The sequence below is a fragment of the Buceros rhinoceros genome, unplaced genomic scaffold (genome assembly GCF_000710305.1).
Source record: "Buceros rhinoceros silvestris isolate BGI_N320 unplaced genomic scaffold, ASM71030v1 scaffold14504, whole genome shotgun sequence".
Taxonomy (NCBI): domain Eukaryota; kingdom Metazoa; phylum Chordata; class Aves; order Bucerotiformes; family Bucerotidae; genus Buceros; species Buceros rhinoceros.
This window is the reverse complement of record NW_010408908.1, coordinates 5,403-17,666: the sequence shown is the minus strand read 5'-3', so window position 1 is coordinate 17,666 and position 12,264 is coordinate 5,403. Positions and strand designations below refer to the sequence as shown.

The window sequence follows — 12,264 nt, the reverse complement described above, 5'->3', positions numbered from 1 at the left end:
AGTTTGGCACCTCCAGGCAAAAAAAAAAAAAAAAAAAGAAAAAAGAAAAAAAGAAAAAAGAAAAAAAAGAAGAGGAAATAGCCCATGTCACCCTTCTAAACCAAACTTGCATATTCAAACTTTAAATTGAAATTTCTTTCTGGACTTTAGCCACAGACTACACTGCTGAATTGAAGTCTGATTTATTGTGTGCTGTGAGAAAGCAACTCAGTAATTAATGCAGGGAAAGGGAAATCTGCTACTTTAAAAAAAAAATTTGAAAACACAATTTTTTTTTTTTGAGAGCAACCTGTAACCATGTCACTGATTTTCTCAAAGAAAGCATACTCTGGTGATGACCTTTGAGTTAACTGGCAGGTTAGTATTCCTACTTTAAAAAAAAATTTGAAAACACAATTTTTTTTTTTTGAGAGCAACCTGTAACCATGTCACTGATTTTCTCAAAGAAAGCATACTCTGGTGATGACCTTTGAGTTAACTGGCAGGGCCATGATTTAGTATTACTGCAAGCATGCAGAATTAAATAACAATCTCTGATCCGGATAAAATTAATTTCAGCAAGTAAATATGCATTTTTTTCCATGCTGTTAGTAGACTAGAGCATGCTGCTTGACCAATTGTTTTGAAAGAAACATCTGGAAAGAGGGTCAAACTAAAGGAATCAACAAAATACATTGCAACTTGCAAAAGAAAGGGCTGAGGAATAGCTTTGGAAACAGTATACTTCTGAGCTTCTCATTGCTCATTTCAGCATTCTAGTAAATTAAATGAAATATACTTAAATACACAATAATTGCTATGCCCAGTATTAAAAACACAGCAAAAAACATGGGGAGAATATGCCAGAGAAAACCTGCAGATGTGCGTCCATCGTACCTTCTGCAAAAGGGAAATCTTCGACACTAGAAATCAGTGCAGAGACGGTTGCTAGAGCAGAACTCTGAGCACGGTTCTCCTTTCAAAAAGGCAACCAGCATCCTGCCCTTCAGAAAAGTTGTACTTCTTAGCAAGTGGGAGCTCCATGTCTCCCCTCTGTCACTTCAACAGGGCAATTCACACGTGAAGAAAGTGTTTACCTGGCTTGATGAAGAGAAGACTACATGAGGAGAGCCAAAAGACTAAAAGCCCATCTAGCGTAACAGCTTGCTTAGGACAGGGATCAGTAACTAATGGCAAGGGCAGAATGCAAAAGCAGGGAATGCAAGTAACTACACATCACCAGCTTCACCTACTGAAAAACGGAGAGATCAGAAAAAGGCAGATATTTCTTCCCACACTTCTCCAAAGTGAGCCAGATGCTCTGGTATCTACCACCTCAACACCTCCTCCACCAACATCACACATGATGCAGTCTCCACAGTACGGCCTCATTCTACAATCTTTCAGCCTCCCTCCCACCATAACAGTGGCCAAAAATCCCAAAGCAATGACAACTGATGAATTTTAAAGCGAGCCTTCCAACCATTCTGCTCAGCTTCCACATTGGAAATTGCAGACCTCCCAGAAATAAAGGTGCTCTGCAAGGTTTGTGCAGAGTGAGAGAGAGAACAGCATCAGCTTGTTAGTATTTGAACAACTATATTAAAATTGAGTCCTAGCCTATTCTTTGGAGACTACATTCCTTAGCAAAGTTTCCACAATTTCTGTGAATACAGAACTGACTTTTAGAGCAACCACCACTCTTCAGCAACTACAAATGAAATTAAACCCAGGAGATTCTTATCCAGCTAAACGTGAACAGAAACAATCAATAGTATAATACCCATGTTACTTATTTCAGTGCAACCCTAATTTCAGTACAAATATCCATTTAAGATTTTTTTCTCCATTTTACACTGCCTCCCTGATTTCAGTGTACTGCAGAGCAGTGTTTTGACAACTTAGTCATAAATACCAGCGAGGAAGCTCTGATATCTGGATAAACAGGTACTTTGGAGGCCAATTAACAACTGTAACACTGATGAACAGCTGGATCAATCTGTACTGAGTCCTTCATCTGGCTGCAGCACAACTATTTCTTAGCATGTTGTCATATCAGCCTCTCTGTTTTCCTGAGACAAGGAGGTGCTATCACTCCTGTATTAAAGGTCCAAATAAAAAGAAAATGGACACAAATTCCTAGAGCAGGAGATGTTTTACATTTCTTGAAATAGGCTTCACAGAAGATTACATCACAAAAGTAGCACAGGTGCTCAACCCAGCCACTGGAAAAGAGTGGGAACGTTCCCTTGCACCTTGGAGTTTAAGATGTATCATCCTTTGGGTATAAATGACTAGCTTTCTTCTTCCTGGAAGGCATGGTTGGAAAAGGAAGATTATTATTTTGGGGGTCCATTTCTAAATTCCACCTATAGCAAAAGGTTCTGTGGATCTAGTCCCAAATGGCATGTCAAAAGTCATGCTGGAAGTCCATAAAGGCCAGCCAAGTGTGAGATGGGTAGTGTAACAGCCTCTGTCTCCTCACTTGATTTTGAGCATGCAAGTAAATGAGTTTTGAAAAGACCCAGACGGATGGAAGTCACTGAACTCTCAGTTTCTGCCTCCACAGCAACCACATTTCCTTAATGATGATGGACATGAATTCCATCTGGATGCTTCTAATAAAACTGAGATACAGTGAGAGATGTTGAAAAGCAAATGGTGCCTCTGAAGTCTTGGCATTAACAACACACCAATAAAATTAGCGGGGTAAATTACACGTCTCCACACAAATCGGTACAAGAGGTTTGCTTTGTAACAGAGAGACCTAAAATGTGTAACACTTGAGATATTTTGCTGCCATGTTCTGTTGTAGGTTCTGAGCAGATTTTGTAGCTGAAGTGCACAGAAATATAGCATCATGACATCCATTTCCACCTTGGTCTTTGACACATGGTTTTCACAACTCCAGTGCTGTACACCCTGAAACTTTACACATTCTTGCTACAGCAACAGTTCCCCAAACAGATACAAAAAAGGTAGTGTTAGAAAACGCGTAGTTCATAGCCCACGTTGTCACTGTCCTCTTACAAGGTTGGGAGTATCACGCTCCCAAGATAGATGAATTTGGATTTATCAGCATAGAACTGAGACAGAGCTCTCTCCTATGTAAAATAATTTAGAGATCCAGAATTGCTGCATGTGCCACCTAGATGGAACCAGTCATCGAGGAATTTTAGGGAAATAGAAAAGCGCATAAACTGCAGACTGCCCAAGTTGAGTGATTAGCACAGAGCAGCTTTTATGCCACTTTTCTCTAGAGCTATGTCTGTCAGCATGGTCTCACCTGATCTTTTTTCCACAGCAGCTGCAGCTGCTTTCACAGGCAGAGAAAAAGAACGAAGACTACAGGAGCCACTCATAGCAGCTGCAGAGGCTAACAGCATAAGCAAGCAGGCAGACCTGCCCTTCCAAAAATTACCAGCACCAGTTCTGAATGTAAGTAGTGTCTGCATCTTCCCACACCAAACTGTTCCCATACGAAGCAATCTTCCATAATAGCAGTCTGAAGCCTATTTTTGCTCTTACAACAAGACTGTGGAAGGATTCCTTGTTCTACACCTCAGCCCAGGCATCACAGGTATGTCACAGCAAAACAGGCACTGGCACTCTTCTGTCTGACCTAAAACTGAATTACTGCATATATTTTCTTTGTAAAGAGGAAGTTCCAACAGCTGATCTAGCACAGCAAGTTACTGACCTGTTTGCATGGGATCCTTCTGAGACCAGCAACTACCAAGAAACAGATATAGCACACAGATGGTGAGGGTCAGAGCAGCTGAGAGGAGCAATGATGTGTCTGTCCTGCACATCTTATTCTCATATCCTCAAGAAAAGTCCAGTCAGAAGGAATTTTACCACTGCACTGATTTACTAAGAGCAGCAACAATACAAGATTACCAAACTTCTCTTACTGGCTCATGACTAACTGAGGGATAATAGCTCTCTGGGAGAAAGGATAGCTCAAATCCCGTATTTGTTCCGCAAAGATGATGTTAACAGGATGCGTTTTGGTCACATGGATGACATCTAACTTAACTCTTAAATAAAGAGTCTGAATTGAACAATCCTTCTCATTTCATTCTTTTACCACTTAAGGCTTTTGCTTACTGCTGAGGTACTCAAAATCCCTTATAAATAAGATTAAATTAACAAGCTACCTGAGGCTTGTGTTATCTTCACTATAGTAACAGGAACACATTAGACAGACAAATAAAGGGTGGCAATTTCAAACACAGGTTTCCAAAGTTTAATACATATTTTCATATTAAGACAGCATTATTCATTTCCATCCAGTGTAAGAGGAAATAGAGGTGTTTGATAACTTGGCATTCCTCTTAAAGCAATGTCTATACAATTACTCTAAACCACATGAGCTTTTCCCATACTCCTAGCTGTAAACCTGCTGTGACTCAAATACAGTACTCCACAGCACGCTTAGGAAGAACTGAGCCCAGTACAGCCACTGGGGCAGACAGGGAACTGGCATTCCAGGCCCCAGCTCCACCTGACTGTCCAGGCTGCACGAATGGGAGCATGGTCCACAGCATTCTCAGGTGCTACCTAGGAGCTGAAATCTGGGGCATCCCTTAGCCACAAAACAAGCTGGGCCTTGCACTTGCCTACTTTCACAGGTTGTCAACACAGTCAAAGCGTCTCAGCCTGAGGCATGTAACAAACAAGAAAGACTTCACGGATAATTTCCCGTACTATGTAGTAACCCTCACACAACTCTCCTGAGCATGCAGCAGAGGATATCCTTTTTTGACTGTATCTGAAAGCACACTGTTTCTGCAGCAGCACCTCAAGCTTTCTAGTGTCTCTCTTCCATTAATTTGTGTAGCAGCAAGTACACCCATACAGCATAATGTCCATTTGGTGAAAAATGTGTTGGATTGATAGGAAAGTCATAGGTCCACATAGCAAAGCTATATGTTCTTCTAAGATCAAATTCTGCCTCTACTATGACAGCCAATGGCATTTTCTTGAGTATTACATATGCTAAGAAGGGCTGTGTTCCCAAATTGATACTCTTGGTACAAACATAACCATGTCTCTTTTGAAACAGATACAAAATTGTGTCCAACTGTTGATCTCCAAATGCAATTCAGACCCTCTGTTTTTGCAAGTATGTATTCATTTTCAATATTAAAGCAGTGAAAATTGTGGCACTTTTCTTTGTTTCTCTAGCAAGGAGGCATTTTCTCAGCTGTTGGCTTCCAGTACCAAATAACACAGCCTCTAAACTGGACACAGCACGTACACTTAAGATTCTTCTGCCACACAATGAAAAGTTCAATCCTCAAGAGCAGAGATGTGTTACAAAAGGAGAGCCTTTCACGTTTCTACTTCAGTTCACAAAAGAACGTGCTTCAAAAACATCTCTCAAGCACCCACAGGTATGGCAGAGAGCACTCTTATTTCACAGGCACTTCTCAGAAGCCTCAGCAATTAAACTTCTACAGATAGTGGTAAAAGTTCATGTGACAACAAGGCTGACAAAGCCAAGCTAAGCAGGTATTTCTAAATTTGCCGTCCACACTGCTTTGACAGTTTAGGGTAGGGAAGAAGAAATGAAACAGATGTTGGTGACCAAAAGCAAGAATTTCAACTGAACTCTGATGGAGAGAAAGACAAGTGAAGAACAGGGAGATGCACTTACCAAAAGTGAAGGAAAACATAGTGGCAAAAAAACTGCATCAAAGTCTATGTTCCAAAGAAGCACACAGGCCTTGAAGAAAACCAAAAGCTTCACTGATCTGGTACTGTTCAAACAAGTTTCAAAACATGGAAAATTCCAGTCTCCCTCCTCACGGAAAAGGCAGTAGGAACTGCCATCTTTCAGAGAAAAAGAAACCCGAGGGAAAAAAACCCTACAAATTACAGACGAAACAACCATCTTCATTCACCATTTTCTTCCCGCCTCCCTTCCCCCCACCCCTGATCCATGTCACTATCAATTCGTTTGCTCTCTTTTTAAGAGTAGGTTGGGGGGGTTTTAGGTTTTTTTTTTTTGCCTCCCTCCCCCCCCCCCCCTTTTTTTTTTTAAAAGATTTTCCATCTGGCATGAAAATTTTAAGTTGAAACAACATTATTTTGGGAGAAGCTGGAGGGTATGCGTGGGCAATACAGAGCCTTCAACAGAAAAAAACCAGTCATAGCATTAACAATTGACAGACTATTATCCTTCTGTAATGAACTGACATGATGGCACTACTTTCCTTTGCCTTTCTTTGTTTTTAAATAAAGGACAGGGTCTCACTGCCTGTTGACCACTACAGAATGGTTCTCAAGCACTCCCAATGCTGTATTCACTCAATCTTCCCTTATACATAAAAAAGGAACAAAGAAAAACTGCCTAAGCACAAACTACATGCTTCAAAGGCTAAATTTAGAAGTGTAATAAATCAGTGCAATTAGACCATTTACAGAATTGTTAGGCTTGTGAATCTTCCCTTCTTGGTTTTTGACCTTTTAATTTTTGCAATTACAAAAAGGAAACTTAGTGTATCCTGGTCTTTACACTAGGATACTTGGAGAATTCAATACACTACCTAGGTCTGACAGGTAAGGTAACCCAGAAAAATAACAAAGTGCTTTTCAACAGCCAGAGGGAAGACTTTAAAATGCAACTAAAAACGTCCAAAGTATATTAGGATCACCAGTTACATGAAGAGCCAGAAAAACAGACTAGCCTGACAAGAAAACACCCCTAAAAAATAGAATAGCTAGAAAATTATGATTGCAGGTGAAGAAATGACTGAAAACTGAAAAGAAATTAAAATTGTCTGTAAAGGATTTTAACTAAGTAGATCTAGAATACAAGATAGCTTTGTAGTTCATTAGTATGTCTCTACATACACTAAGTGAAACTCTGCTCACAATTAATTTGGGGCATTCTAGGAACACGACTGGAACACGACATGCATATAAAAACTAGTAAAAATTTCACATGAGTTCAAAGACCAAAAAAAGAGATTGTTTTAAAAGAGGTTGTTTTGAACAACTGTATCACTGCTGAGGTGTTAAATCATGCAGCAAGGCTCAGAGTTCACCAGAGTCAAAGGCTTTACTGTGCAAGGCAGCCAATCACTGCAAATGCCCACTGTGGGAAAAAAAAAAAAAGAACAAAAAAATCACTACAGAAGTTAGGAATCTGCTTGTTCCTCAAGTTTGTGGTAGTTACTGAAAAATGAAATAAACCTGAAGTTTTCTACTTTGGCTCGTCTGACACGATGGCTTTCTTGTCTTTGAAACTTTAACGCTAATTGCAAAGTGAAATGTTTGTTAGTCACCATCCAGACATAAAGGCCTTTCCCACCTACATCTCAAGCCTGTTTAAGTCTTCCATGGTTGCAAGATCTTATCCTGTGATATCTATGATCACGTTTACCTCCAGCGGACTCGAGATCAGGCATTAGAAGTGAAGAGTTTGACATCATCTAGTATTTGGTTTAGTGCATTTGATTATCCCTTCTACATGTTGGTGAGACTTGGATCATGTGGAGGAACCAGCTATATCTTACGTGCTAAATCAAGACTTTCACTTTGAATGTCCAAAATATCTGCATTAATGTTGTGTAGTACTTCCTAATTTTGCAGGACTTGAAAAACACTAGACTAATGGAAGTCATCCCTAACAAACACAAATCAGACCTCCATCCTCTGTACTAGTATACTCTTCCCTACAGACCAAATTGCCCTTTTCTGTTTGTCCCGTTGCTCTTTTTCCATGTGTCGCATACTTCAGTAAATTGCCAATCAACATATATCAAATCCTTGTAGAGCATTTATTTTAAAAGAAGAGCAAGCCAGATGTCATCTCAAGTGCACATCGAGGTGCAGAGGTCAAAGGCTGTGAGCTCCACCTGGAGCTCATTATTTATGCCAGAGAAAGAAAACATGTCACACAGCCTTCCCTTTAACATTCTCTAACAGCTGGCTTGTACTCCAACTGATCATCAGGGTCCCTATTGATATTTCACTCTGACATACCCAAACATTCTCATTCAATTCAGAGAAAATTTACAACTCTTACCTCAACATTAAACATGTCTCTTCCCGACACGGATGCCTACATTTCAGGCACTACTGAGCTTTATAGTGCCCAAGTTTCTCTACAAATCTGCTTCTAAGGTGAGTGGGGGCAGCCCAGGACATCCAGTTTGAGATTAAAACGAAAAGACATTAGAGGGGAAACACTTAAGTAACTGTGGGTTTCTTTTATGGATGCACTATCTCCATCTTGAGCATCGATACAGAACAACCACCATTCTTCAGCACAGTATGAAAGAGGTAACATTATGAATCACGGCTTAACGAACCACTAAATTTCATTGGTTCACAAACCCCATCCAGGAAAACGAATAACACTACCCCCTGAAGTACAGCGGTACTGCCTTCAACACGGTCTCCACACCAGCTCATTTCCACACTATCAGCGAAACAATGATTTTTCCCCTCCTGCTGCTTATGTTTCTTCTTTTCAGAAACTTCAACAGAATGAAATCAGAATCCTATTTTCCTTTTCCACACCATGCAAGAAAAAATAATTTCTGAACAAGACTGTATTTTTAATTAGCAAAATTAGCATTTAGATAGTCCTGTTCACCTAAGAGGTCTGTGGCACTTTCAAATTTCAATTAAATCAAGTACTTGTTTACTTTTTCATGCTTTGAGGAATTGCAGACAATTATTATTACTATCCTTCCTTTATTGGGGAAACTACTAAAGAAACTGAGACGTGCAGTAGCTAAAGACCAGATTTTACTTAAGTTTGCATGGAGATCTGAAGTCATGCCACTGAAGTGAATGGAATTACACTTACCCAGAACTAAACTAGTACATAGCACATAGCAGAGACGTAATTATTCCAAAAAGCTCCAAGTACTGCTGTGGTGGAAGGATCAAAAGTAAAATCTGTATTCTGAGTCACAAACCTCTTCCCAATTTACCTGCTCATCATAAAGAATCAAATAATATTTTTAGCAAGAGCAGCCAGTGCGAGGTCAGGAAGAGACTGAATAGCTATACCAAGGTCAGGAAGGACATCTGCAACAGAAAATCCCTGAGCCCAGCTTTCCCTGTTTCCAGGATACCACTTCAATTACTTGCATACCTTTAAACACCACTACCCATACACACAAAATAAACCCAAAGAGAAGGTACTGCATTTCCAGAAGTAGCCAAGCATCTTAGAGCATTCTGTACCTCATCAAAAGACTGTTTCAACAGAGAACACCAAGCTAATTCTGCAAAAGCATGATGTGAAAGGGATGCATGTCAGGCACTACCACTGAGCTACTTACCTCACTTTCCTCTGCTAACTAGATCAACTGTGCACTATAGTGATGGCAACTGTGAAGTTAAGCTGAGGTGTTCCAGCTCTCCGGATACCGTTTGATTAAAGACCTTAAAATAATACCGTTTTTATCTCTCCCAATCATTGCCTTTATTACACATTTCTAGAACATCTCTCCCTTTCAAAGAAAGCAGAGAAAGCTCTACTGAACATTCATTCTGGGTATTTCCTATTAGAGTCATGTGGGAAAAGTTATTTTCATAATGCTGCTTTCTTAAAACAGGTAGTAGATTTGTCTGCAACATTTGTACATGCACCAAAGTGTCAGTAAAGTACAGAATAATCTTTTATTTCTTTTAAGGAAACAAAGATGACCAATACCTCTGAAGATCAAGGCCTGAGAAAAATCTTTAAAGTCTTTAGCTTACATTCCCTGCTTAAGGACTTGGGTCCAGATCAAGATGCAAAACAAACAGAAACTTGTAGTATAGTACAGATGAAGAGTACTCTAGGGATGCAGGGGAGGAAGAAAAAGGTCATGAAATGCTACTGTTGGGTTGGCCAAATAATAACAAACAAAATGGCTGCTCCAAGTTATAAAATACAGTGAGGCTTACTCTAGGGTTCAGTGACGTAGTAAAACACTTCCTCTTGGTTCTCCTCTCAGACATGTAGCATGTTAACTAGATTTAACCGTAAAAAGTCTGGAGTTTTTCCTTCAGCACTGAAGATGAATATTGCTTTCTGGACCAATGTGTTATTCTCCTCTTTGCAGGCATAATTTTCTTTCTCTCACTGAAAAACCTTCAAACTCCTTCTGAGTCTTATTTCTAATGAAAATGACTTAAGTGCACCCACCAGTGTTGTCTACTTCATCCTGTTTGGCTTGCTCACTTGCAGTGCTTATTTCTGTGAATTCTTACAAAACCTGTAAATGTTGATGCTCATCACTCAATGTTATGGCTACCACACACCAGAAAACAAAGAACAAGCACGGACTTACGGAGTTCTTCCCGGTGCCTCTCTGTCTGTGCAAAAAACTGGCGAAGCTCCTCCGTGATCTCCATGTTACTCAAGTCATATTCTATCTCCCCTTCAGACTCAGAGTCCTCCTCCATTTCAGAGTCCCTGTCAGGATCCTCCCTCCCTTCATGAGCATCTGCGTGCTGCTGAGCATCCCCATGGTACAGAGTTCTGCCATGTGGGCTAGAGCGGGAAGAATAGTTGTGTGTATGTAGGAGATCATTCCCATCCCAATCTGAGTAGCGGCTACTTGGGGAGGCTGCTGAAGGATGCCACGGTAGGTGATAAACAGACTCCATGGCTTTTCTGTAGGCTTTCTGGTGTCTACGCATCCAGCGCATGGCTAAGTCATAGTGCTTCCAGTATCTTGTGTATACTTGCTTAGAATACCATGGTTCAGTGTCCTCCTGTGGTCAAAACATGGGAGAGAGCGAAAGAACACATGAAGAAAAAAAAAAAAAAGGAGAAAACAAACAGTAATTGAGGGGAAACACTGTAAATGCAAGCAAAAGGCCTGCCTTCTAATCATTAGTCATCCTTTTCCTATGATAAACCATACAGATCAGAAAGAGGACAAGCATTAACAGAGTGCAAATACACTACACTTCATTACTCTTACAAGAGATTGTTTCTTTCATCAACACAACTACCAGCGAAGAATTAGCAATATAGAAATTGTAGTGTCCAGAAGGTATTTTCCAAACGTTTCTGCTACTACAGCGGGAATCAGTTCTTTTTAGGGGATAAACTCTGTGGATATATCATTCCACAATTCCTTAGCTGCTCCTGTGAGCTGCAAGAACTGAATCATTCCAAGGTGTATGTATTACAACCTACACCTGATTTCCAAATCCGCAGACAGAAAATACAGGAGATTAAAATTCCTCCACATTAAACAAAGGCATGCATTTTATCCAGTAACATATTTCCTCCATCTGCCTGCCAAAATAAGTTTCTCAGAAAAGGTCAAATGGCATTTCAGCCAAGTTCATATATCCATCATGGCCTCGATCAAAAACAAGACTGTATGTAGCCAAGTACAAGCTGTCAGTAAATCTCCCTTTTGTACTCATCAGCAACGAACACATGAAAAGGGGTAATAAAGTACCACTGATGAAGTAAATAGACAAATAGCTCTATAGAACAAAACATACTGTAACACACCTTCTCCTGTCTTCCAGCTAATCTTAGTTTTCCTGAAAAAGTTTTATGTTGTTCAGATTTCACCAGTAACTATGGAGCCCCACATTCCCTCTAGCCTTAAGCCCTGTTCCTACAGGCCATTTCACCTCCCTCCTCATCCTACTCTGAAAAAGGGGGGATGATAGAGGATCTTAAAAGAAGGCCATGAAGTAAACTAGAGCCTAGAGCAAGTAAAATAAATCGCAATTTTTTTCCTTGCCCCCATCTTAATTTCCATAAAAAATATTTTATCTGTGCCAAAATGGAATGCCTTTTTATATTTTAAGACTTTTAATTAATTTTAATTAAGCCAGATTTTGGCAAACACTCAAAACCATGGCAAGATTAGCTGAGGTTTTCAGAGATGAACGTGACATTTATTGTCCTTTATTAGTTTGTGTTTTTTTTAAAAAAGGGCATACAAGACAAAAATCTTTCTTTTTTGTTTTCCTTGATCTGCACTGGCACCTTTCCATACCCTTAGAAGAATGACTCTCCAGGAAAAAAAAAAAAATCTCAAAACAGAACAGAAAAAACAAACCTAAGAAATACTTTCCATTTAAAGCTAACAATATCAAGAGAGGTTAATTTAATTTACTTACATTTGTTTTCACTTGCTTTTTTTTAGGCAATAATGCAAATGCTAGAGTTTGGAGGAATAATAGTGACTCTCACGTTTCCCATTCTTCTGCAAAACCGAGCCCATTATCCCACAAGAGATCTATCTCTTTCTAAGGTCATTGGTAAGTGCTCTCAGAAAGAAAACACCTCCAGCTAAC

At 39.8% G+C, this 12,264-nt stretch overlaps 1 protein-coding gene across 1 annotated transcript in view; it reads right to left on the bottom strand.

Moving 5' to 3' along the window:
* Positions 1 to 10,718, bottom strand: part of GEMIN8 (gem (nuclear organelle) associated protein 8) — an 18,730-nt gene extending 8,012 nt beyond the window's left edge. The window contains exon 1 of the mRNA XM_010135043.1: positions 10,284 to 10,718. Within this exon, the coding sequence (XP_010133345.1) occupies positions 10,284 to 10,644 (361 nt within the window). The 5' untranslated portion in view covers positions 10,645 to 10,718. The remainder of the gene's footprint in view (positions 1 to 10,283) is intronic.
* Between the last annotated feature and the right edge of the window lie 1,546 nt (positions 10,719 to 12,264).